The 24,404-nt window shown below is 36.7% G+C and overlaps 1 protein-coding gene and 1 long non-coding RNA gene across 7 annotated transcripts in view; one reads left to right on the top strand and one right to left on the bottom strand.

Moving 5' to 3' along the window:
* The window catches only part of MARCH1 (membrane associated ring-CH-type finger 1), a 230,483-nt gene that overhangs the window by 192,962 nt on the left and 13,117 nt on the right, over positions 1 to 24,404 (top strand). For 5 of the 6 annotated variants that reach the window (XM_017806013.1, XM_017806009.1, XM_017806014.1 and 2 more), the window contains 3 exons: positions 1,510 to 1,589; positions 1,859 to 2,596; positions 14,543 to 14,723. In XM_017806013.1, coding sequence (XP_017661502.1) covers positions 1,914 to 2,596; positions 14,543 to 14,723 — 864 coding nt within the window. In that variant the 5' untranslated portion in view covers positions 1,510 to 1,589; positions 1,859 to 1,913. The remainder of the gene's footprint in view (positions 1 to 1,509; positions 1,590 to 1,858; positions 2,597 to 14,542; positions 14,724 to 24,404) is intronic. The other variant, XM_017806015.1, reaches the window with a different exon arrangement.
* LOC108493035 lies at positions 4,400 to 14,632 on the bottom strand. The gene is made up of 3 exons (XR_001873308.1): positions 14,522 to 14,632; positions 6,404 to 6,454; positions 4,400 to 4,689 (listed from the first exon to the last, which is right to left on the bottom strand). It is a non-coding gene; the product is annotated as an uncharacterized LOC108493035 (long non-coding RNA).

Genomic DNA, 24,404 nt, shown 5'->3' with positions numbered 1-24,404 from the left:
CAGACATTGCAAAAACATTGTGTCCATATGCTTTATCAATTTAATTTCTCAAGTTGGCTTTGTTTTTGTATCTCCAAGTTTCATTCATGGTAGTGAAAAATTAGTAATATTGTTAGTGGATTTTGGTATATTTTTGTGATATTAATCAATAGGTAAAAAGGGTTACTTGAATTCCAAAAGCTAGAAGATTGTTTTAATGCAAAAGCACCATTCTTAAGTCTCAACTGGTATCCAATCAAAAGCAAAAATGCACACAGTGGTGACTGATGTTTCCAAAAGCTGTATGCATTAAATGTAATGGATATTAAGAACCCTGGATAAAAGTGAAGTGTCAGCAGGTACTTGCTCTGTGTAATTATTTTTGCTCATACTACTAATTTTCAAACACCTTTTTGACACCACAAAAATATCTGTGAGAGTTGAGCTAAAAATAATTTTAATTACAGACTCTACATGTGACTGAATTTGATTTGCTAGTACAAGAGATTGCAATGACAGCCTTTACATCTTCGTATGATTTGTAATTTCTATTCTTGCTTACTAGTCATCCCTTGCATCTGGTACACAATCTTGTGGGACTCTGAGCCTTGTAGTTTTTTTGTCTGCATTTGGTAGTGATGCTTACAACAGGATAGGTTTCATACTGAAAGCTAATGCCCTTAATCAGCTAAGGGAAGGTAAGAGCTTTAACAATGATTTGTGTTGAACCCTCTTCCCCCAAGACTGTGTCTCATGAGGGATCCTGAAAAAACAAAATGCCTTGGATTTACATGTCCATACAGCTCTGCTGCCAGTAGATGGTGAGGCAGATTGAAATGGTTTGCTGTTAACACCATCAAAATATGTTTTCAGTGAAAGTATTGAGTAACTGAATCTGCAAGTTGTAGCAACAATCTTATGAGCAAAATTTTGCACACTAAATATGTTTTATATCTCCTGCTGTTTGAGAATGTGATCAGTTCTGTAGAGATGCAGCCTGCACTTTGGACTTCTCAGGCTCGTCAGTTTAACATTTTCAGCTCTTCTTGGAGATCTGATTGCCTTGAAAACCTTTTAAAACACACTTTAATTTTCTCACTGTTTGCTCAGTCCAACATAGGTTAGGTTTGGGTTCTTCATCACTTAGCATAATACAAATGCACTTCATGCCATTTTGAAAGGAATCATCATGGTTGTTTGATTGCATGAAATAAAAACAATATCCTTTCCCATCAGACATTTACAGTAGATCAAAATGAAAATTCAAATGTTAAAAGCTGCTTCCTCAAACAATGACAAAAAGTAGTCATGAGCGAATGAGAGCTCAAACACTTCAGTCATTCTTAGTTCCACAAATAGGTTTCGCTTTTGTTCAAACTTCCTGTATTTTGTGAGCTTGTACATGTTCAACAGGGAGCTATGAACAGCAGAAACAGTTACTTTAATTTTTTTATCATGTGGCAAAGCAGTAAAATATCTGCAATGTATTTCATGGACAAAGATTCCAAACTGTCTAACTTATTTCAACAGGCAAGCAGTCCTACAACAGGAACAGCTCCCAGGAGTCAGTCACGGTTGTCTGTCTGCCCTTCCACTCAGGACATTTGTAGGTATGTACTGAGAAAAGTATACTCTAATATGGCTGATACTTGTTATTTGTTTTTATTAAATATTGTATAGCTCTTGCTTCTGCTTAACTTTATTCATAATTTACATAGACTTTAGTTTTCTTTTGATCTCTCTGGTTTTGTTTTTGCTTTTGTTCTCATGTTTTTCTATTAAAATTCATGTTCTCATTTTCATCCTTTTTTTGTGATTTCTCTCTTTCCACCCACCCTTACCATTTCCATCCCTTTCCTTTGCTTACTGCTTTGTCTAGATCTACTACCTTGCATGACTTGTCAGAAGATGAGCTTGAACATGCAACCCCTGTCATGGTGCTGACCCCTTCTAATAGGGAGTCTGGTAAGAAACACGTAAAGCGAAGGTTTAGGCGGAAAAGAGAAACTGGAGACAATGGTGAGCACACAGAAAAGCAAGGAAAGGGGAAAGACTGTAAACTGCATCCTGAGCCTCCGAGATCCAGCTGGAATGCATCTGATTCATCATCATCTTCGGATGAGAGTCAGTGGGCTCAGGCTAGGAGGAGAGCAAGAGAAAAGGCCAGACTGGCCAGGAGAGGGAGAAGAAACAATAGATCATGCAGTAACCAGGATGGGTCCTCAAGCAATAATGCTGTTGAACTTGTCACCTTGGGGACAGTGGGAAAAAAGAAACAAGAGGTATCTGACCCTGAGAATCCTACTTTAAACCACCGCCGAAGGGTTCCGAGGCTTAAGGAATCACAGTCTTCAGCATCATCTCAGGAAGCAAGGATTTCCTCAAAAAAATGTGGGAAAAGCAAAGGGAAAAGCTACCACAGAGATCGTCAGCCTGCACGTTTCTTTAGACACAGTAAAGATTTGAAGGACTCCTTTGCAGAGGCAGGCTCTGGCAGTGATGCTCTGGCAGTCCCAGATAATGGAGCACCTGCTGGGGCAGGGCCCACTGTGCCTCATGCTGTTCAGAAGCCTCCAGTGTTCTATGATGACTGGTCTGATGACTTAGAAGTGTGCAGGTTAGTCTCTAATAAGAAAGATTTAACATTCTTAAGAGGAATTTCTCAATGCCATGGTCTGAGTGACCTTCTCTTGACTGCTTTCTGTCACTGCTTCTTAGTAATAAACTGCTAGGCAGGCCACAGGAAATAATACAGGAACCTTTGCTACAGAAAAGTTAGCATATCTCAATCTGAAGACATAGTTCTCTTACTTAAAAACAGCAGTCCTACAAGGGAAATAGATGTTTTCCTTTCCTCTTATCTATCTTCTTGAAGAGGGACCCACTGTGTCTTCTGACTACTGCTGTGTTTTAAATCTTGAGCCAGAGGCAGAGAATGAAACAGAGTGCCAGATAGCTCAATACAATGGGATATGGAGCTTTTCCTCCTTAGATGGTCAGTTCAAATCCAGCTTTGGTCCCTATCTGTCATTTTTCATTGACTTATATGAAATAAATTTATGGTCTTGATTCAGTGTCCTCTAAAGTTGCCATTACCCTCAGGAATCTGATGGATGGTGCCTTCAAAACATCCTCTCTGGTGTGACATAATTTGTATGGCACTTTGCAGTGCCAACCACCTCTACGCTGTGAATGTGTAGGGGCTGTTAGGTCAGTACCCATCACAAGGATTGGAATGATACAAAAGGATGATTGGGCAGCATAAGCATTAAAATAAGCTTTGGGAAAGGAAAAGCAACACCAAGAGTTCTCTTTAGTTCAGAAGTTCAGGCTTCTGACATTCTGATGTCCTTGTGTGAAGCGTGCAACCAGAAGGTGAGCATTTTACTCTGGAAATGAGAGCAAGCTAGCCACTTCTGAGCTAACATCCAAATTTGGAGTACACAGCTGGGAGGTCTTGAATTACTTAATTTAGTGGTAAATGAAAATGCACCATCCCGTAAGTTTAACAGAACTGAAATGGGCATTTCTTTTTTTTCATCACAAAATCTGTGAACCAGCATTGACTCTCATCTACAAAATGTAAATCAGACTTAGTTTCTTCATATGTTAACCCAAAACTTCTCACTTTTCTCTTCTGGGAAGAAATTAGCGTGGAAATGTAAACACAGTCAGGATGAGGAAGTTCATGATGCCACATCATGCAGTTTCACAGTATACTTTAACCTCGTAACACGATACAAAGATCCTAGTTCTAAAAAGAAAAAAGGTAACTTGCAGGCTTTGTGTTTTTTCATAGCAGAAGATATAAGCCATTACTAATACAGCTAGTGCTATGTGCTCCTTGTTATGCTTACCAAGAAATAAATATACATTTCCATTGTCTGACCATTGTCTGTCATGATAATTTATGATTCTTAGGAGTAAAGACCAGCTGGTTTTGTACATGAGCTTGTATATCAGGAACAGACCGCTGGATTGGGACCTCTTCACAGCAACAGTGGTAACCATATTACTTGAAATGTATATGCAGTGTATGAGGTGTGTAGAGGTGTGCACAGATAACTACTTCAAAAACTTCAGAGTTGTCTTAAATTTCTGAACCACCAAGCCTGCACATATTGAAGATCCAATGTAGTACACACAGGACATGTATAACAGGTCTTTTAATAATTATTAAGAATCTGAGCTACCTAAAACCTGAAAAAAATATTCAGCATGGGTCTTTATATGGGCTTCACTGTACAGTGTTATATATATATATATATTAAAGTTTTGTGATATCTATAAATAGATAGATATTAAAGTTTTGTAATTGTCTCATGTAGATTAATCCTAACTGTTGCCAAGTCACCAAACTTTGACTTTGCTTTGAGATGAAAAGTGGACTTGTCTTTTATCTGTCTTCTTGACCCATTGAATTTTATTATAATTATTCAGGCACTGTTTGTCAGGCTTTTTTTCAAGGATGAGCCTTTTGGGTGTGCATGCAAACTTTTCAGGCAGACATGTTTAACTGAAGAAAGTTGAAAGCCCCCAGGCTCACTATCAGTGGAGATGTGCTTTGAACAACCAGTGTTAATATGCTCGTTTAGGCAGCATTACTACCAATTCAGTATAGGCCGTAGTTTCTGGTTTTCAGAACAGGTCGTTGCACCTAATTGATTCATGATCTGTGGTGAGTTTTTCTTCAAATTCGTGATCTCGCATCTGAAACAAACAAACAAAAAAGAATAATTACATGTCAATGTAGTTGAGCATAGAGACACCATTTTTCTGCATGAGAAATAGAAAAAGGTCAGAGGACTTTTGATGTTTATTCTAAGGCTGGATTAGCATAGCTGGTTGTGATGTGGAAAATTTGTTTTCATCCTAGCTGTTCATATCTTTTGGAGGTATGACAACACTGGGTGAGAGGAATGGCTCTCACCTAAGTGGGATTGTGTGGAAATAGCAGAGAAACAGGGATCTTAAACATATCTTGGTGCCAGTTATTTTGTCTTTAAGTTTTTGGAGAGACTTTTTTTTCCCTTTATTTCCTCAGTGTCAATTGTTGACAGTGGAACACTACTGTAAGCAGTTTCTTCAATCTGCATTTAGCAACATGAGCAGGAATGTGGTAGGACACACCCAATTCCAGCTTAAGCACATTAGTCAGATATGGTACCATGGCATGATATTCTTCAGCTAGTCTAAAGTAAGCCTCTTAGTCACTTCATGTGAAACATTTGCCCTTCTACTGTCACTGTTTCTTTGTTTTCAAAGTGATGAAACAATGTCATGGCATCAATGATGGTCTTTACAATCTCTTCCCTGAACTACTGATTTCTTCTGGAATCCATTAGAAGGCAAGGTTTCTGCTTCTGAGATTAGGGACAACATAAATTCTGCTGATGCTGAGTTGTTTTGGCACATAATTATATATTTATTTTTTTTTTAAGATTCACAGGATATGCTTTCTAAATCATACAGTTGGATACCCCTTTTCCTAAATTGCCCTGTGTCTGAGATTTTCTTCATATATACTTTATGCTGGAATTTGCAATGTGGCTTGAGGCACAGCCTCAGAAATAGCTTTCTTTCGTCTGCGTGTGGCTAATCTCCCTGAAGGGAACAGCTATGTGTGAGACATGATAAAGTGAATGGATTGTGAGGATTTAGTCCCATGGATTTTCACACGGGAATTACTAAGGAAAGAAAATTGGTTAGTTGCTATTACCACTAGTGCATCATAAGTGCTTTGTGAAAATCCACTGCGCAGGCTCAAAGGGTTAATGACCTTTCCCAAATCTTCGCTCGCGAAGACTGGCCATTATTATATACAGAATCTTAATGGTGATCTTATGGGAGAGTTGAAAGATATTTTCTGTTTGACTAGTTGGGCTTCTGGTGTAAAATAATTTTGTAGTACTGATTCAGTCATTTCAGCAAAACCACATGCACTTAAATAAGGCAGAGTTTCTCACTTTGAAAAAAGTGCTTATTGGAAGTCGATTTTTGATTTTGTTGAACTCTCTGAATCACTGTTTATGCAGTCAGGTAATAGCAGGCCCTCATTTGAGAAGTAACTAGAAGAATACAGCATGCCAGAAGACAGGTAGAGATGGGGAGAAGAAATAAAGAAGATGATATTGATTTATGAGATCTGCAGAATCTATTTCAAGTATAATTTTCAAAACTTAGTTTTTAAAAGCTAGTGTGCAAATTTAAAGGCCATTAAAAACTTTGGAAAAGAGTAAAATGGGCATTTCTATATGCTAACACAATCACAGATAGGAAGAAATAGTGTATATTGCACATGACAAGAAGCAATATGATTATGTAGTTTCTCTCTGGGAAATCAAGTGTTGTAACAGTTTTTTTTTTTCATAATGTTAATTAGTAGAACCTGCAAAAAGATAGTATCTTACATGAAAATACTTACATTCTGAAATATTCAGGTAGAGGAGTGCTCACACAATCAACAGACAGAAAGCTGCTTGGGAGGAAACAAGTCCTTGAGTTAAAAAAGAGAAAGTTGAACAGTTGATAGATATATTTATAGGTTTAAATTCTACCACTGATATTTAACACTCATTTAAACTACTTATACTGAAACCATGATGTTGGATCCTGTGAATAAACAGTAGTGCAGAATATGTAGACTTGAAATACCAACCAGAGCCCTCTAAAATCCCTGTAAACTGGAAAATGCTCTACTTCCAGCTTTTAGTGTTTGGCTGAAGAGGGTTTCTGACCTGGGATGTTAGTGCATACCTTCTGGTCTCAGGATGACAGGTTCATTAGGAGCTAAGTCTCTGAGTCTTGTCCTGTGTGTTCTCCTCACCCCTTCCTTCAAAAGAACTGGGGCTGCTACTTACTATCCCATTTTTGCAAGGTGACTTTTTGATAGGAATCTCCTGCTTCTTGAGGAATATCCTCCTCTGTATGATGGTCTGGCGGTTCATTAGTCTTTGAAGCAATATGAAATTCTGGTTATACAGTCTCTTTTGGAAGCTCTCCATGATTCACAAGGATGCAAGGAGAGCCAAAGCAAGGCAAGCATGTCTTTGTTGTGGTTAGACTCATTTATCTGGGGGACAACTGAGTCCTAGCTTCTGCTTCTTTCTCTCAAAACCTATTATTATTTTTAATGCAAACAGGTGAAATGGCACCACTTCCCACTAGAAAGCAAGGGTGAGAGGATACCCTTGGTTCTAAGGGTCCCATCACTAAATACTTAAAACTTGCATATTTTCTATATGGAGTTTAGTTCCTTAAAGCTTTGACTTTTTCATTAGTTGGGTGGGAGGAAATCTATATCTTAAGATGCAGTTTCTAGTTCTTTGAACTTCTTCAGTGCAGTTAATGTTGTCAGACACATATCTTGAGTGGCACTGACAGGCCATCTGAGGAGCACTTACTTGTAACTCTTCAGACAGTTAGATATCCTATTTATCACATATAATGGGAGATTAATAGAAGGACAAGAAATGTTGACAAAATAAAATATTTAGTGTGCTTTTGCTAATGTTGTTTGCTTTTGGGTCTCATACAAATTCATATCACTTTTGCAGAAATGAAGAGAAAGCTTTCCCTGGGCCATTATGAAATTCCACTAGTGTGGGGCAACATTTCAAAAATGTGTTTTCCTCTAGTCAGGTAAAGACAGCTGACTGTATGGCATAATAGAAGGGCAGGAGTGACAGGGAAGATCTATACAAATTGATTACATTTGGTATGGAGAATTAATGTGCTTCATTTACACTGTGTTTAAATGGAGAGTAAGACCAATTTGTCATTTAGATTACTTTGTGATTTAAAAGTGCAAAGAATGGAAATGAGATTTAAAAAAAAAAAGCCAGTAAAATGAAAGCAAGAGAAACATGGCACACTGTAACCTATTGCAGGGTGAACATATTCAGTGAATTTAACTTTTTTTTTCCAATTGATAAATTATGCATGAGCAGAGTTTGATGTTTTTGTGGATTCTGTTTATGAATGACAATTACTTGCTGGGAGTTTTTAATAAAGATGTTTGCTTTCATTTTAGGTTCTAACTATTTAAGAGCACTGTAAGCAGTTTATAAATTGGCAAAAGAGAAAATGACCTTTTTTGGACAGGAGAATCGTTTTCCTAAGAAAAAATCAGACAGTAGTGACAGCAATTTTGTGCATCCTTTTGCAGTCCTGTGGAATTGGTTCCTTTTGGTCCAATTAAGATAACCTAGAAGCTCATGGTATTTCATGCTTGAAGCTAATAATCCTCACAGCCAAAAAATCAAATCCAGGGATTCACTTGCTCCAACATTTTCCAGCTCTGCTGTTTCTTTCTGACTCAGCTCCCTTTAGCAATAGTGAGATATAGTAATGAGATGTACCCGCTGAACAGGGTAAGAATTTTTCTCTGCATAATCATTATGAGTCCATGTGTGCTTTCCAGTGAAGGGCAAGATTTAAGTACCTTTTCAATAATTTCTCACTAAAAGTATTTCTGGAATAGGCATTATCTTCCTTGAGCGTATTTATATGGAGAAAATATTTTCCTCTTTTATTAGGGAGATCTGTTAAAAGTTCAAAAGCATTTCTCTTCTACTGGTGTATTTCTATCCTCAGGAAGATGACAGTATGGGTATTGGGCATCTGCATCTGCATTACTTTAGTGCCTAGAAGTTGCATCACAATTACTGTAAACATGCTGCAGTCACAAGGCTGTAACTCTTCCTAATTTTGAGAAAAGGGGCCTCCATTAGTGCTTTAGTTCAGATAAAAAGCCTGCTTTTGAAGCACATCTGATCATCATTACTTTTACCATAGTGTAGACCATGCTGAGGATTGGTCTCAGGGTTCACCGTGTTCCCTTTGAGTGAAAGTAAACTGCAAGGCGTATTCCTAGTCCAACCTAAAATCAGTATCAAATCAAACCAACGTACACCAAGATGTGTCTGGGGTAGTTACCACAGGTTTTAGCCCTAGCTGTTTTTTTTTCAACAGATTTCCTAGATTTCCTACATTTTCACTGCAATGCTTGTTAGCATGGACGTAGCTGTACACTACCCAGGAATGTTAAAGAACAATACAGTTTTTACATCATTACATCATTTATAGCCCTTAAGCATTATTGTACATCATTATCAGTATGCCCGGGCCCCCATCTGCACTTCTATTTTTTAAAGTCACAGAGGCATTCCCCTAGGTTGTACATTTGTTTATGAGGGTGAAATTTGACTTCATGTATTTTTAGGGAAGTCTGTAAAAGCTATCTGTGCTACACTACCATAGCTAAACCCCTTGTCTATGTGTAATGGCCAAAAATCCTTGAAAATTTTATCAGGTATTCAAATGCAGTGCCAATTGAAAATATAGGATCCACAGAAAGAGTTCTGGTGATGCAGAATTCCTGCAAACACTCTTCTACCAGCGCTGCTCCTAGTGAAAAGGTTACTAATGTGGCTTGAAGTGGAAACGGGGACATGCCAATTGATTCTTATCTTTAATCACTTTCCTTTGACAGAAGTCATCTATGGAATGATACAGATACTGTCATAGAAGAACATTTGCCAGCTAGGTCAGAGTAGAGCACTAAGTCTCACAGTGCGCACAGGACTCCTGCAGAATAAGTGTGTTTTCTACTTCACTACAGAGGCAGCGAGATCAGTCTGTTTTCTTAGTTACTGAAGAGTCAGGTGGACTAGTGAAAGACAAGTTAGGGAAACTGCTGTTTTTCCAACAGGGTTAGAGATTAGCAGCTATTCCCTTTAATGAGAGTAAAACTGTTAACTGCGTGTGAACAAAAAGCTACAAATCTGTTCGAATCTACCTGTATCTCTTGGAATAAGCAGCTTAGATGATAACGATCTAGACTTCAATTTTGGTTGCTATGATTTTGCCAGAATAAATCACTGTTAGGAAAACCTGAAAGTTTACCATGTGAACTCCTTGTTTCATACTGATTTTATTTTAAGATTTTAAACTGAGATTATGTAAGAAATGTTTATATGGAAAAAAACCCCAACTTAATTTGATGAGAAGTGAAGGACAGTCATTCAAGATAGCTCTTGCTGGTTTTCTGAAAATGGGCTGAAATCCAATGAGCATATGAATGCCTACAACTTCAGACTTGTTTCATACTTACCTTTCTGCCTATCTTTTACAATGAACAGGGCCATGGGAAACATGGGAAGACAGTTCATAGTCATAGAATTAAAGACAGTATGACAATACCACATTCTGAAGATGTCTCACTTCTGAGGGCTTTATTTATCTGCATCTCATTGTTTTAATGAGACAAGAAATTCCTTTTGTTTATATATGTGTGGTGGCAATATGCCATTTAGTGAAAGAGATGCTATGCCTTAAACTACTGGCAATTTTACTTACTAATTTGCGTGGTCATTAGGGTACAAAGTTTAATATGTCATAAACAGTTTCTCAATCAAGCATTGCATTTACAGTAAGTTTTTCAGCATCATTTGAAGGTGCTTTAAATTCAGTTATATTTTGAACAAAAATAATTACTGAAAAATTATTCTAAAATGTTCACAGTAAACTTCTTTAACTTTCTATTTTTACATACATTGTTCTCTAAAAGTTTTCTAAATTGAAGTATTTGAACTATTCTGTTTCTGTTTGAGGTGTTGTTTTGGTTGGGAGGGGTTGTTTTGTAGGGAACATACAAGAGCTCTGCAGCAGTTTTTATATGAATTATATAAATTCATAAAACACTGAAACGTGTTTTCGGTTTTAGCAATTTTTATTTTTTTTTCCTGAAAAATATTTTTCTTAATTTGTTGCGATGTCTGTGAACCTGCTGCTTAAGAACATCCTTTAAAGAATTTTTGTGGATTTTTTTTCGTCTGATATATGCACACTGTTGGCACTAATTTCTCTGTTTGGTACATCTGTGTGCTGAAGGTTGTAGAAACAATTCTCTGCTAGAAAAATCTGTGCTGGGTAATTAAAATACTGGCATATAAAGCAAAAACTTAAACATAAGGATGACAGCACTGTTAGAGTATTATTTCATAAAGATTCACAGTAAACTTTATTTAAAGAAATATAGATATTCTGTGATCTCAGTGTATGGGGATATGTCTGTAGGTGTATATTATACACATACACACATAAAATTTTGTTTATCTGAGTTGGAAGATCAGCTAATGGATCATATATCCTGTGTTGTCTGGTGTACACGTGATTTATAGAGCAAAAGCTCCTTTGGAGACTTGTGCTCATCTTTTCCTCTGGAAAAGCAAGGATGTTCATAGAGAGGAATCTTTAAAGCATTAAGCTGTCAAACCTAAAAAAAAAATAAAAAAATTTATGCAGGCTGAGGCTCAATTTGTGAATATAAAGGACTTTAAACTGAAAGGTCAAATAGCTGATTTCCTTCCCCTCCATTTCCAGATGGTCAAAAGTACTGGTTTATAATGAAGGCCATTTATCTACTAAAGGACTAGAAATTTGAGACAAGCTGAGTATGTACAGTCTGTAGGTGTGTCTGAGCAAATGAAACTGCAGCTTTAAGCATGATCAGTGCTGTACTAGAACTTGTAAATAAATCAGTATAGATTTAGCAAATTATATATTTTTTCTCTATTGTAGAGAGTGTTTTATGCTTTTTCCATTCAACTATTTTCTAAAGTATGCAAGCAAATTTTACTTGCAGAATAAGTTCAGCCCTGTAAATAGTCAATCTGATGCATTAAAGTCTCAAACAGTTATGATCATTTGACAATTGGAAACCAGAATGGAAGTTCTCTGCCTCCTACTTGGTTTAGATATGTGCTTTGTATCCCTACCTCCATTCTGCTTGCACAGCAAATTTCTCAAAACCATTATTTACAATTTATTTTCTATAATTTGTGATATTTATGATGTATATTATAGATGAATACAGCAAAGGGCAAAGACACACAAAATTGTGATGTGGTACTAATGGCTGAGGCAGAAAGTGCAAGTTATCTGGTCAAAGGCTTTAGAAGATGTTTAAACATTTAGCCAAGACTCTGTTACCATAGCTGTCAGAAGCCCATATGTTTTTAGACTGTCATTCTAAGTTTAGGTAGCACAAATTTCTTTTAAGCTAATTTCTTCTGGTTAAACAAATAATAAAGAGCTAAATTGCACCAAAGAGACAAAAGAGCATTCAAGTTAATGAAAGACATGCCTTTGGTCATTTTCTCTGGACTTTCATTCCTGTTGAAGTTTGTTTTAATTCCAGTTACATATTTCATAGTTAAAAAGCTAGAAGAGGCCATTAGATTATTTAGTCTAAGCTTCGGTATAATGTAAGTTCTTAGTGTCACCCTGTTATTTATACATTTGGCTTTTAACCTCTGTCCAAGGAAAGCATAAATGGAACGTAGCGTTTTTCTGTGGAAGTATTTGGACTAAAGATTACTTCTATTAGTTTCAAATTTGCAGTGTCACTTTATTGAAGATCCCAGTGGAGTTTTAGGCTTGTATTTTTAGCTCTGAAAATAGTTTTAAACAATCTTGGCAGTAGTAGAAATAAAGGCTTTTGGGTACATAGCTTAGTTGTCTAATTTCTAAATAGTTTAAATGCTAAGGCTGTAAAATAAATTATGTATAGCTTGAATTTAAATGAACAAGGAATACTGGTTTTCCTTTGGGGAATAGCTTTAATTTAAAAAGAAAGTAATGTTTTCTGTGTAACTCTCAGCTGGGAATGCATTTGTTAGAAAAATAACTATTTGGTGCTTTGAAAATTCAGTTCTGCTTAAGCTAGAGGCTCAATAAGAAATCTCCATATAGGAGAACTAAGCTACTGATGCATGTAGCTTGGCTGGATTAGTAAAGACTGTAAATTGAGTTCTTGTAAAATTTGTCTCAAAAAATGAGCGTGTGTAAGAAGAAAATTGTGGGTATTTTTCTTCTCCCCTCCATTACCATGGGGTATGAAATCCTCTACAAGCACCATTGCAGACACTGAAACGTGGCTTTAGTGGACCAGGTTTCCAAAGCTTCATTTTTTTTTTGGATTTTTTTGTTCTCTTTACATATCCAGCAAAGCAGCTTTGTTCTGCTTTCATGTTATCATAGATTCATTTTCTCATGGCTTAGAGCTACACCATGGAAGAATAGTGAAGCTCCCAGTTTTGATTCATAGATCTTTCATGTAGACACTGGAATTTCCTTCTCCCCTGCTTGTAGACTTGGCAGCCTCAGAGCTTTCCAGGAGCTCTTTGCCAGGCTGCCTCCTGACATACACCAGGAGCTCCTGTGCTAGAAAGAAGGTCACCTGTCTTCCCTAACCTGACCAGTAGTAAGACAATCTCATCACAGGGCTCTCCTACCCCTTTTCTTTCCCTAGGAGTGGTGCAGTCACAGTTTTCTCTGTAAAAGGATGAGTTATTCCTCAGACATGTTCAGGCACTTCTGCCTGTGTCTTGTCTGAGGGAACCATTCCTAAGTGTCTAAGGTCTAAGTTTCATTTGTGTGATACCAGGATCTGTGCTGTTACTGCTACTTCTCTATTTTGAAAGAACTCAGGCTTCAGCTTTTTTTTTATTTTTTCTCTTGCATGCTAGTTTAACACTTCAGGCACTGATTAGGGCTTGGGTGCTTTGGTGCTTTGATGTGTTTTTCTGGGTTGGGGATGGGAGGGAGTTACTCTTTGTTGAAGTAAACCTCCTTAATTTCAGGTGTTTGGTTAAGCCTTCTGCTCACTGTAGAGCTTTCTCTGCCTTCACAGAGATGCTTACCTGTAAAGCTCCCATTGGTTTCAATGGGTGAATATTTTCCTGATATGATCAGGAGACTGTTTGGAAAGAGAATAAGATCAGCAGGACATTTGGACAGGTGTCAGAGAAGAAAAACATCAGATTATGATGTTAGAACACTGACTACTTTATGCAACATGAAAACCACATCGTGAAAAGCTCTGTATCCCATCATAAGGTAAAACTGTTCTGGGACCAACCTCTATCTTAGGGTCTGCTTACAGCTGTAGTTTTTGTTTTCCAGATAGTACAGCTGTGTGCTTCAAAGGGACAGTGAAGAATGAAAAAAACAACTGTGACTTTTTAACACCTGCCTCCTAAAAAGTGTGTGCATGTGTGTATACACTGTGTCATATGCATGACTCCAGAGTACTTAACACTGCTCTCTGATTCTTTTAACTCCTCTGTGTAACTCCAAAGAGGTCTCCTAGGAACTTCTTGTACTTATCATGCTTGATATTTTCAGTTTGGATTAGATTTGTCTACCTTCGAGGATTTGATTGGCATTGCTTTACAGACCAAGAACTATTCTGCTCTTAGAAAGGGCTCTGGTATTTGTCTCAAAGGTTTTGCCATGCGTAAAAGGGAAAAACAGTGTTATTTCTATTGATTCACCTTCAGACCATAGCAAATTCAAAGAGAAATAACTAAGTGAAGAGAAATTACGAAATGGCAGAAAGGAACAAGGAATATGTTCCTGGTCCTCAATCTGAAAGGTCATACACCTGGCATCTTTTGAATGTCAAGTCTGAAGATGAGAAAGCAGTGTAAATAAACCAAGGCCTTTGCATTGCTGGTTGGCGAGTTCCCTCACTCACTCTTGCTGTCCTTCCTGTCAGGATCTGTCACTGTGAGGGCGATGATGAAAGTCCCCTCATCACACCATGTCGCTGCACAGGGACCCTGCGCTTTGTTCATCAGGCCTGTCTGCACCAGTGGATTAAGAGCTCGGACACGCGCTGTTGTGAACTCTGCAAGTATGACTTCATAATGGAGACCAAGCTCAAACCTCTTCGGAAGGTATGGTGCTTTTGAATTTAATTATTCTCAAGTGTCAGATGTCCAGAATGGCCGTGTAAAGTTACCAGCACAATTAAAGAAATATCTGCCTGTTGAAAACGGCTTTGTTTTTGCTGTTGTTAATGAGTCTCAGTGATTTTATTCTTACATTTAAGTTAGTTAATTTGCAGCAGCAGAAGATTTGACTAAAGACTCTCTTTCATCACACATACAATATAAATGCACAAATAATAGTTTTTTGTTCTAGAATTTTTTATCTTCAGCTTTTTGTTATTGGTTCATCTGCCTATTTTTAAGCCTGAAAAAAATCTTTTCACATTTTGCTTCTGGATAACAAAGTTCACCCAGTAATTTTTACATTGAGCCACTAACTCCTAGTTGAGAATGATGCTTATACCAATGTGGAGACTGCAATTATGAAGTAACACAGTCAATTCAGCTGCATCTGTTGTAACTGTTACACTCATGGGCAAATTAATCACTCATACATTAAAATTAGTTAATGGAATCTAAAATGCAGGGTGACCTTGCATCCTGAATGTCAGATGTATGTTATCTGCACTCGTCTCTTTTCTAGGATAAATCAACATAATGCTACACAGACTGTCAATACAGGGAAGGTAAAGGGTTTGTTAAACATATGTGGGTTCTGTTTTCTTTGGAATGGATCGTTTCTCTTCTAATTTTTATTTTAAAATGCTCTCATCCTGGAGTTTTGTTGCATCTTTGAAGTTTGAGTCAATCTAGAACTGGGCAAGTTTTGATTTAAAATAAATTTCAGTGTGAGAGCCCTTGAAAAACATGTAGAAACTATTACTTATGACTAGCATATGCATACACAGTAGTGTTTCTATGGCAAAAGACATCTTGGTTTTGTCAGCCTTGCACGGGTAGCAGCAGTTCAGAGAAATGATAGCACATGGAATTCCTTCACATTTCCCATCCAGAAAAATTTTCTACTAAGTCCCTGATGATAAACCACTTCTGAAGAGAGAAATGAAGTTGATTTGAAAAACAAAGCTTGTGATAGGAAATGAAACAGTTCTCAAATGCCAGGTAGATCTGACTAGGTAGGCTGGAAATCGAAACAGATACAAACAGACAAAAAGAAGGCTAAAAACTTAATTATATTGACTTACGTTTTAGTAATTGCAGATCAATTTCTAACTAATGTGACAGAAAAGAGATAATTGTTTAAAAAACCCTGCCTGTTGCATATCTTTGGGGGATTCTTTTTGTATATATGTTTCTATTTTCAACCCAAATTGCTTAAACCTTTCATCTAACAAGTACTCTCACAGCAGCTACTTTCCTTAAGAGAATACTCAGATAGCAGTGTTTTTAACAAAAGCCTTTTCCTGGTTATGTTAGATAATACAGCATCTTTTAAAAAGGTAAACAAAATTTATAGCTACCAACGAGAAAAGGAATGGAAAATGTGCATAACTTGATATCAGAAGTAGGCACTTTTAGTTCTGTGTGTTGTCATTACCACCTCTCCCTTATTTTTAAATTGAAAGAAACTAATGGAGTACTGAGAGATTTAGTAATGTAATTCCTGCAAGTCTGTAATTTCTTAATTGAATGATTGCCACCTTATTCAGCTTATCATTGGTTCTCAGGTATGTTTTATATTTCTGACACAGGAAAGATTAGCCTCTTCTTTCAGGCAGGATATTTTTTTTTTTGCTCAAAGCAGTGCTCAAATGTAGTTTATCTATCTGGCAGTATATGCTGGCAACATTCCTTCCTTCGAGTGCAGTGCTAACAAATATTTGACTTGTGTAGTATGGACCCAGCATCTAATTATATATCCTTTCTTATAAGTGACACTCATTTCAGAAACCAAAACCGAGGTTTCCAAAGTGTGTGCACTATCATCACCATCGTTCAAAGATTTGTGAAACACTGAAGAGTTTATGAGAAGCTGTTTTGCAAACCAAGCATTTTGACAGCTGTTGTAAAGACAAGGCGAGGGAGGAAAGAATGATCATGAGACCTACCATCTGAGTAGAGCTGACTGCTAACTTTTCACCCAAGCATCTTTTATAAAAATCACTGAAAGTGCTTTTTTTGGTCAAAACCTATGTATTTTGCAAAAATGGAAAGTTCCAATGAAACACTGTCAAATGTCTTGGAAGGTTTTACACAGCCCAAAACCTCAACTGTGCAGCATTCCCTGGTAGTCTGTGTTTTCAGAAGATTGGCACAAAGAGTGGTTACCAGAGACCAAAGTGCTATGGGAGAGGCAGCCCTTAATGCCAAAGCTCTCCGCAATCCTGTCTCCTTGATGCAGGATCTGAAAAGCACTACAGACTCTAGGATTTCCAGACCTTGAAAGCTTTGGGTTTTGCAAAAGGTTGATTCTGTAGTAGACCTCGAGAGCCTTCAGTCTCCAGCACTAAGTCTGGCCTGGCAGCACCAAATCAGAATTTCCAAATGCCTGGTATTCTTTGGTCATAATGGCAGGGACATTATGAGCAGTTATATCTGAAAACAATTCAATTCTTGTCAACTTTTTTGTATGCTGAGTGGAAATGGCCAAGTTGACCAAAAATTTATTAATTTTGCTAATAAGCTTTGAGGAATTCTGAAAACAGATTTCATTTCAATGCTTCCTAAACAAAGATCATAGATTTTGTTTCAAGAGAAGAGTACCTATTCAATTCCATGAGAAACTAATTTATAAAAAAAATAAAAAGGAAATTATTTCCCCTAAAGTGAAAGTTTCCAACCAGCTCCAGATGATGGCATTTCTGTGGCCATTAGACCTGGATTTGAAGTGACATTCTACAAGTGGAAGGGTTGCATATTTCAACCAGTTCTGATTATTTTATTTTTACTCTCTCATCACTCATGATATGAGTTTCTAAAGTTTAGTTCTTGGCTGTGCATTGTTTCATTATGATGAATTTTATCATAATACCTTTCTAACATGCCTACTTCTGGTCTCCTGAGGGGAAAAAATTACAGACCACCGAACTTAATTACAGGTATCTATAGTTTTGTTTTTTGCAGTATCACAAAAGCATGATTTAGATATAAAACAAACTATTTGATTCAGTAGTGAATGACCATCTTTATTTATGCCTTAGCCTTTCATGCACCCTCAACATTTTATAACAAATTTTTTGTCAAAGTCTAAGGTTTTATAGCAGAATCATGTTGGAATATCATGTCATACAACTGTTAGCATGCCTAAGTGACAATGTGGAGCATACTAAGTTAACATAAATTAAGATAATCACTATTAAATCAGTAGGTTTGTGCCAATGTGCAACAAGTATTTAATTAGAGAATCCCAGAAAGCACCAGACATCAAATAAAACTTAGTTTAATCATTTTAGTGAGTCTTTGCATTAAAGTAATCCTATTAAGCATTGATCAACAGGCATTGCAAGTGTTTCATATATGTGAGTAGGTCTAATGACTCGGCTCAATATAAATTTAGAGATTAAATCTTAAACATTGCTTAGTTTGTCTGGTTTATTTCTCATGGTCTCTGTTACAGCTGTCTGTGGTTATAAATAATACAGTTGCATTTGTAGCTTTACCTCAGCATTTCCAATCCATAATGCAGAATTTATAAAGTGACTTTATTGTGGAAGGAATTAGTGGCAAGAAGCTTGTGTGAGTTCCTCATTGAACTCTCTCAGGTAATAGCTTCACCTGGAGGAAACCACTTCTTTAAAAGGATGAAATCCTGGTATATTAGCACCTACATTTCATATCTCTTGAATTTGGTTTATAGCGTAGTAGAAGCAGGAATTGAATGGAAATACTGTGAGTATGAAATGGATTAAAAGGACCTTAAAATTCAGAAATGTCTTCAAATGGAGATTTCTCAACAGTGTCTCACTATACTTCAAAATACTTTTCATATTTAAATTCTGCTGTCTGTTTGAGAGGGCTGGTATCTGATGAGATGTTTTGCTTTGATGCATTATCCGAACAGATTATTCTGTGGTGTTGAAGATGAGTATTTTGTCTTCCAATTTTATTTTTGAAATGATTTACAAATAATGTCTTATTTATGTGAGACATAAACAATACTGCACATTGTTACCATGTGGTTGCTCTTGGTCATTAAGGAAGACCAAGTCAATTTTTTGTTTAGGGCATTATGGACCAGTTGAGGTTAATTTTCTTTCTGATAAAAAGGGTATCTGAATACATTCCTTTTAAAAATAGAAAATTGGGAATTTTCTTTTAGAACAGAGTGATATGTTTCTGTTAAATTAAACAGAAGCAAACCCAAATGCTGATAACGAAAGGAACTTGATCTTATTTATTTTGAATGTGTACATATATCTTTTAAATGTTTACTCCTCTTCTATTCCGTATTTGCCTATATACTGAAAATATGATACAAGGTCCCTCTCTTGAGTTTTACACCCTTGAACTCTGTGCAACTTCGTATATATTCAGCTACTGTTATTAGAGAAGGACGGAATGCTTTCTGTCTGCTTGATATAATTTATTTTATGAATAAATAAGAGTGATAAAATATGCAGGCAAACTTTAACTGTCTTGCAAGATTCAAAGATTTATGTCCCACTTGGAGATACATGTTTCACGGCTGCCCAGAACAGGGTATTTAGGCCCTGGAGAGAAGTTAGGGAACAGGCTGGCACAAATTTCCATACAAAGTAAAAGTCAGTTCAAGCGTATCAGTGCCCCTTTGTGGTCAGACTAGTGATAAAATCAGTCTGGGAAAGATTTCAACTGTTTGATATAATGCTGATTCAACTACTAGATCAAAAGCAAATATTTAATAGTTTAAAGATACTCTGTTTATTACAAGATCATTGGGTCAGCAGGAGCTATGTAACCAATTCAAAGGTAGGGTTTGAGACAACAGACTACTTGTGGGTAATGCCCAGCTGTAAGGCAGAGATTCAGCAATTCTGCAGGCTCCTTAAAAAAAATGTGAATCATCTATGGAAGCAACAGAAGAAAATTAGAATGTTGCTTTGATCTATGATAGACAAAAGGAAAGTCTAAAGTGAATCTCTAAGTCCCATTTCACTCCCAAACTTCATGTATCACTAGGGATACATCCCTTCTGCTCCCCCCTATTGGAGTTATCACTTCATAGGGTGCCTTTTTTTACAAAACAGTTGTCACCTGCACTAATCTAAAGTCAGTTGTTAAATCTCTTACCTAATGTGTGAGAGAGACAGATTCAGCTCTCTTCTCTGTGCTCAACACAGTCTTATAGACAGAGTAAATACTGAAAAATATGATTGGAGGAATTAATTCATAATGGGATGCTTTGTGGATAAATCTTCTTTTTATAAAATCTGGTAGCATGTATGAAAAATTCATGACAGCAAAATATGTTAAGGGTGTTGTTTTATTTTTGGTTCAATTTGTGTTTACATTCCTTATTTAAGAGTATGATGATCACTGCCAAAAGTTATATAGCCTGCAGAGAAATGTGCTATGAAATCAAAAGTGGTCATCATTAGAAACTGCTTCTCCTGACAGAGTAGACTCTACAAGCCAGAAGCAACCTGCAGAGTCTCTGAGGAGAAACAAAAACAAACAAGAAAACCAACCAAACAAACCCCAAACTCTGAGCAGTCATTACCATATTGCTTGCTGTTTGATTCTTATTGCCCTGTGCTGTGAAGTATGAACCATCTGGCTTTTTCATCTGTTTTCTGATAAGGCTTATGATAAGAAGTGATAGCAAATATTGCATAGGTCTGGTATCATTGACTTGCTGTGGGACTAGTTCCCTTTCAACCCAATTTGGTGAATACTTTGCACTCCTTAATATAGAAGAAGATCCTACATTTCCTTTTGATTTCTGGTGCAGCTACACCTTTCTTCTAGTAAACTGTCTCAAAACATCAGTAGCCTCAAATAATTTCTTGCAATATATAGGGTCAGACAATTCACCAGTATGCACAAAGGCACAAAGCTATTACTTTCTCATTGGCTGTCAGTCATTATAGAGAATAACTTTGGGCTCAAGGGAGAATGTGTATATTAAAGCTTTTAAAGTAAAAATGATTTCATAGCATTTATATCTGATTGTGATGCCCTGCAGATGCCAGGGGCTACTTTGTTCAGACAGTTGCATTCTTAATTTTTGAGAGTATTAATATATTACTGCTAATTTATCTGTATATAGAGAGCATGCTGTAGTTCGCAGAATAATTTTGTCTTGCATTTTGTGCCACAACAAGAATACTAGTTCTTAGCTTTTTCATAGTGGTAGAATTTGTGCTAGCTTGTCATCTCTGTATGTCTTTCTCTTCCATTCAAAACATAGCTTTATTCACACAGCTGCTCCAGTTCCCATGGACTTCTGACAAGAAATTCTTGTGCTTCCTACCTTGAAACCATCATAACATAACCTTAGGCTTTCTAAAGGCCTTCTAACCATGATACTTTGCTGGGACACCCCCAGTGCAGCAAATCCTTCCTGGAGGTGGAATGAGATGTTTTTAACTGTCATTGCTTTGAACTTGCATTCTTTAAGAAGCAAATGAAAAATCTTATACCATAAAATTAAATGAAAACTATGTCCTCTTCTAATTAGTTGCTAGTACCCAAATTGGCTGCTTCTGCTCATAGCATTTACAGAAGTCAAGGGAATTCAGGAGATTGTTTAGGTCTGGGTATTAGTAGAGTTATCCACTATTTCACAGAGCCATGAACATGAGCTCTGGGAGGTACAAATCTTCTGTGCTTTCTCAGGCTGAAGTAAACAGTTTGATCTGAGCTGTTTTACAGATGCAACTTGCATCAAAAGATTGAATTTCCATTTTAGTTAGAGTCCTACACTATCCTGCAGTTCATTAGCCTCTCATTTTTTAAGAACTAGGGGTCTCCTTTTCATTTTTTTGTTTCAGCCCTTTCAGTGTTTTGTTTTACACCTTGACCTCATCAATAATTATAACCAAGGAGGGACTGGGTAGCCGAAGCATTGAAATTAATTAAGAGGCTTTGCAACTTGATACTGGCTTTGCAACTAAAGAAAATGTGAATGGATTGGTACCCTGGCACACAATGTATAGCTAGTAATATGAAATTTAAAGAGCATAATCAACCCAAACATTGACCTAAACCAGTCATTTTTATTCATGGAGTTTTGTACAAATGCCGTTCTTACTGTTTAATTTTGAAGTTAGTAATTTTACCAACTCTAATGGGAGTGGGCTGCTATTCACGATCTGATTAATGTATATCATTATGTGTCACGTAACTAACACATACAATTTTACAGTTGCTATTTACCTCAAATTTATTTTGCCTGGGACCTATTGATGTGAGAATGATCTGCTCACAGGCTGATTCTTGCTTGTTGGTGGAATGAATGCATGCTAAAAATGGCTTCTCTTTAACAGAGTGATGTTCTCTCGAACACAGAAATTTCAGTAATTGGTCTAAATTATGTACAAATGGGATAATTATGAGTTTATTCAGTATTTTTAATTTTTTTTGTTAATTTAATTTTATTCCTGTAGCATTTTATTAAAATTACTTGGAAAAAAAAGGAATTTTTCCCCAGAAATTATTCAAGTCTTTATTCATCTGCTCCAACTTCTATGTGTCAAAATTGGAACATATGGTATTAGTTGGAGGTTTTTCAGAATTAATGGCTTCCCTCAGGTCTTTACCAGACCACTAGGCTGTAGTTTTGTGTTAATCACTGTAGCTTTCCTCAGCACAAATTTCCTCTGTTTTGTTTTTATTTAGTTGCATCAAAAGAATCTCTCTCGTGGGAAAATTAAAAGACAGAGAAGGTAACTGTAGCTATTCAGCTATGGGAAGTCAGTAATCTTGCTAAAGCCACATTTATAGATAATTAATAGCGTCAGCTCCTTTTTTTAATCTTTGTTGCATGCAATTCAGATGTGTATATACTGTATATATAACTGCAAAAAAAAGGTATGTCTAGGTATGTTTGAACAACAATGTATTTAAAAATAACAGAGTTTTGGTATACAAACACATTTAAACCAAGCCATGTCTTTGTAACAATTCAGACGGATTCTCAGCAGGCTAGACAATTTGACACTGAGGAAATTAAGCAGTGTGATGAATACTGGAGAGAAGGCAATTGAAGTAAAGACTTTCTAACAAAACTGTGATCATATATTGTGACTATGTTTTAGCTGCCTAAAACAACAGATCTTCAGAGTAACTTCAGTTGGACAGGACTGAAGGATTAAAGGAAATGGAGAGGTGTACAAGGCTATGTAATGGAATCTTTGGCTCCAGCATGTTGCTATATCCACCTTGCACTCTAATTTTTCTTCTTTTCCTATTTCTACCATGCTATCCCAGTCTTCATGCTACATTCATCACGCCATTTGAGAACAAAATACACTCAAATGTGCAAAGGGAACCCATCTTACTTGGTTTTCAAAGACAGACTCAGGCACAGACTGTTGGGGGATGTTTTTTTATGGCGACTGTAGTGGAGGAAGGACTTGTGATTGCTTTGACCACGGCACAATCCGTCTCAAATCCTCCACTGAGCATGTGTCATGGCTGCTTTTGTATTGTCTATTGAATACATACTGCAAAATGCAGCACTTCTCCCTGCTTTGGTTGGAAAGTGAAATCTCAGCATAACTGCCCTTGCAGCAAAATTATGGTCTGTGCTCATGTGGTATGGCAGTCAGATTGATTGATTCTTTTTTTCATGGTTTTCTTTGTGTGTGTGTGTAAGTTGTTGTTTGAGAACTGGACTGAGATTTAAAGGCATTTGCTAATTAGTGACTGGAGGAAATGTCATGCCTTCAATTAGATGTGTTGCTCTTTCAGAAACACAGAGTAGACAGAGGCGGGTGTCGACTAGCTGCAAAGAGAATAAAAGTGACAAACTAGATCCTTTTGATAGAATGATGGTAGAAATACTGTAGGGAGAGCTGACAACAGTAGCATCTGTTTCTTTTCTTGACTAACTGTGATAAAAGTTAGTGGAGACATCAATTCTGCCCTGTTTTTCCTTGTTTCTTTATAGGTTGCCCACATGTCACTTGTTTTTTGAGTTTTGAGTAATAAAGTCATATGCCTGAAGTAAATCTTTCTAGAGCTCTTGGTGCCTCTTTTTCTTAGTACCAGACATAGTTTTGCATTCTGGTGATAGTTCAGTCCTGATCAGTGGTTTAATGTTTTACCTGCAGTTTATCTCTCAAGATTATCTTTTTAGATAAGGTAGCTGAAGCTTACTATGCTAGAAGATAATCTTTTTCTTAAATACCTTACAAGGCAAGCAAAGAAAAAGCAATTTTAAAAGAGAAGTTCATGATAGTACTGAAGACTCTATTGAACAAAAAATTGGTTAATGTTTTTTCAGTATTCAAAGAGGATACTTGGAAAATAAACACTGTGTCAAGTACTTCTGCATTCTATATATTGATGCAAAACAATTTCTAGCTGATGGGAACTAGAAAGAGACGCCCAATATGGAGACATTGTGCTATAACTGTTTGCCATGGGGTTTTTTGCATGTCTCTCTGAAGCATCTGGTATTGGCCTCTATCCAAGACAGAGCATTGGATGAGAGGGACATAAGGTCTGGCTATTCCTATATTTCCAAAGCATAGCATTTTTTTTGTTGTTTAGTCTATGTTGGCATGATTAGGATGCAGGCACTTTTAGTTGGTAAAAAACAAGTGTTCTCAATATTACTTCATATTCCAAAACCAGCTACTT

Source organism: Lepidothrix coronata, unplaced genomic scaffold (assembly GCF_001604755.1).
Source record: "Lepidothrix coronata isolate B3197 unplaced genomic scaffold, Lepidothrix_coronata-1.0 Scaffold13, whole genome shotgun sequence".
In the NCBI taxonomy this organism is placed as follows: domain Eukaryota; kingdom Metazoa; phylum Chordata; class Aves; order Passeriformes; family Pipridae; genus Lepidothrix; species Lepidothrix coronata.
The sequence above is the reverse complement of the archived record's forward strand: the minus strand, read 5'-3'. Positions and strand labels throughout refer to the sequence as shown.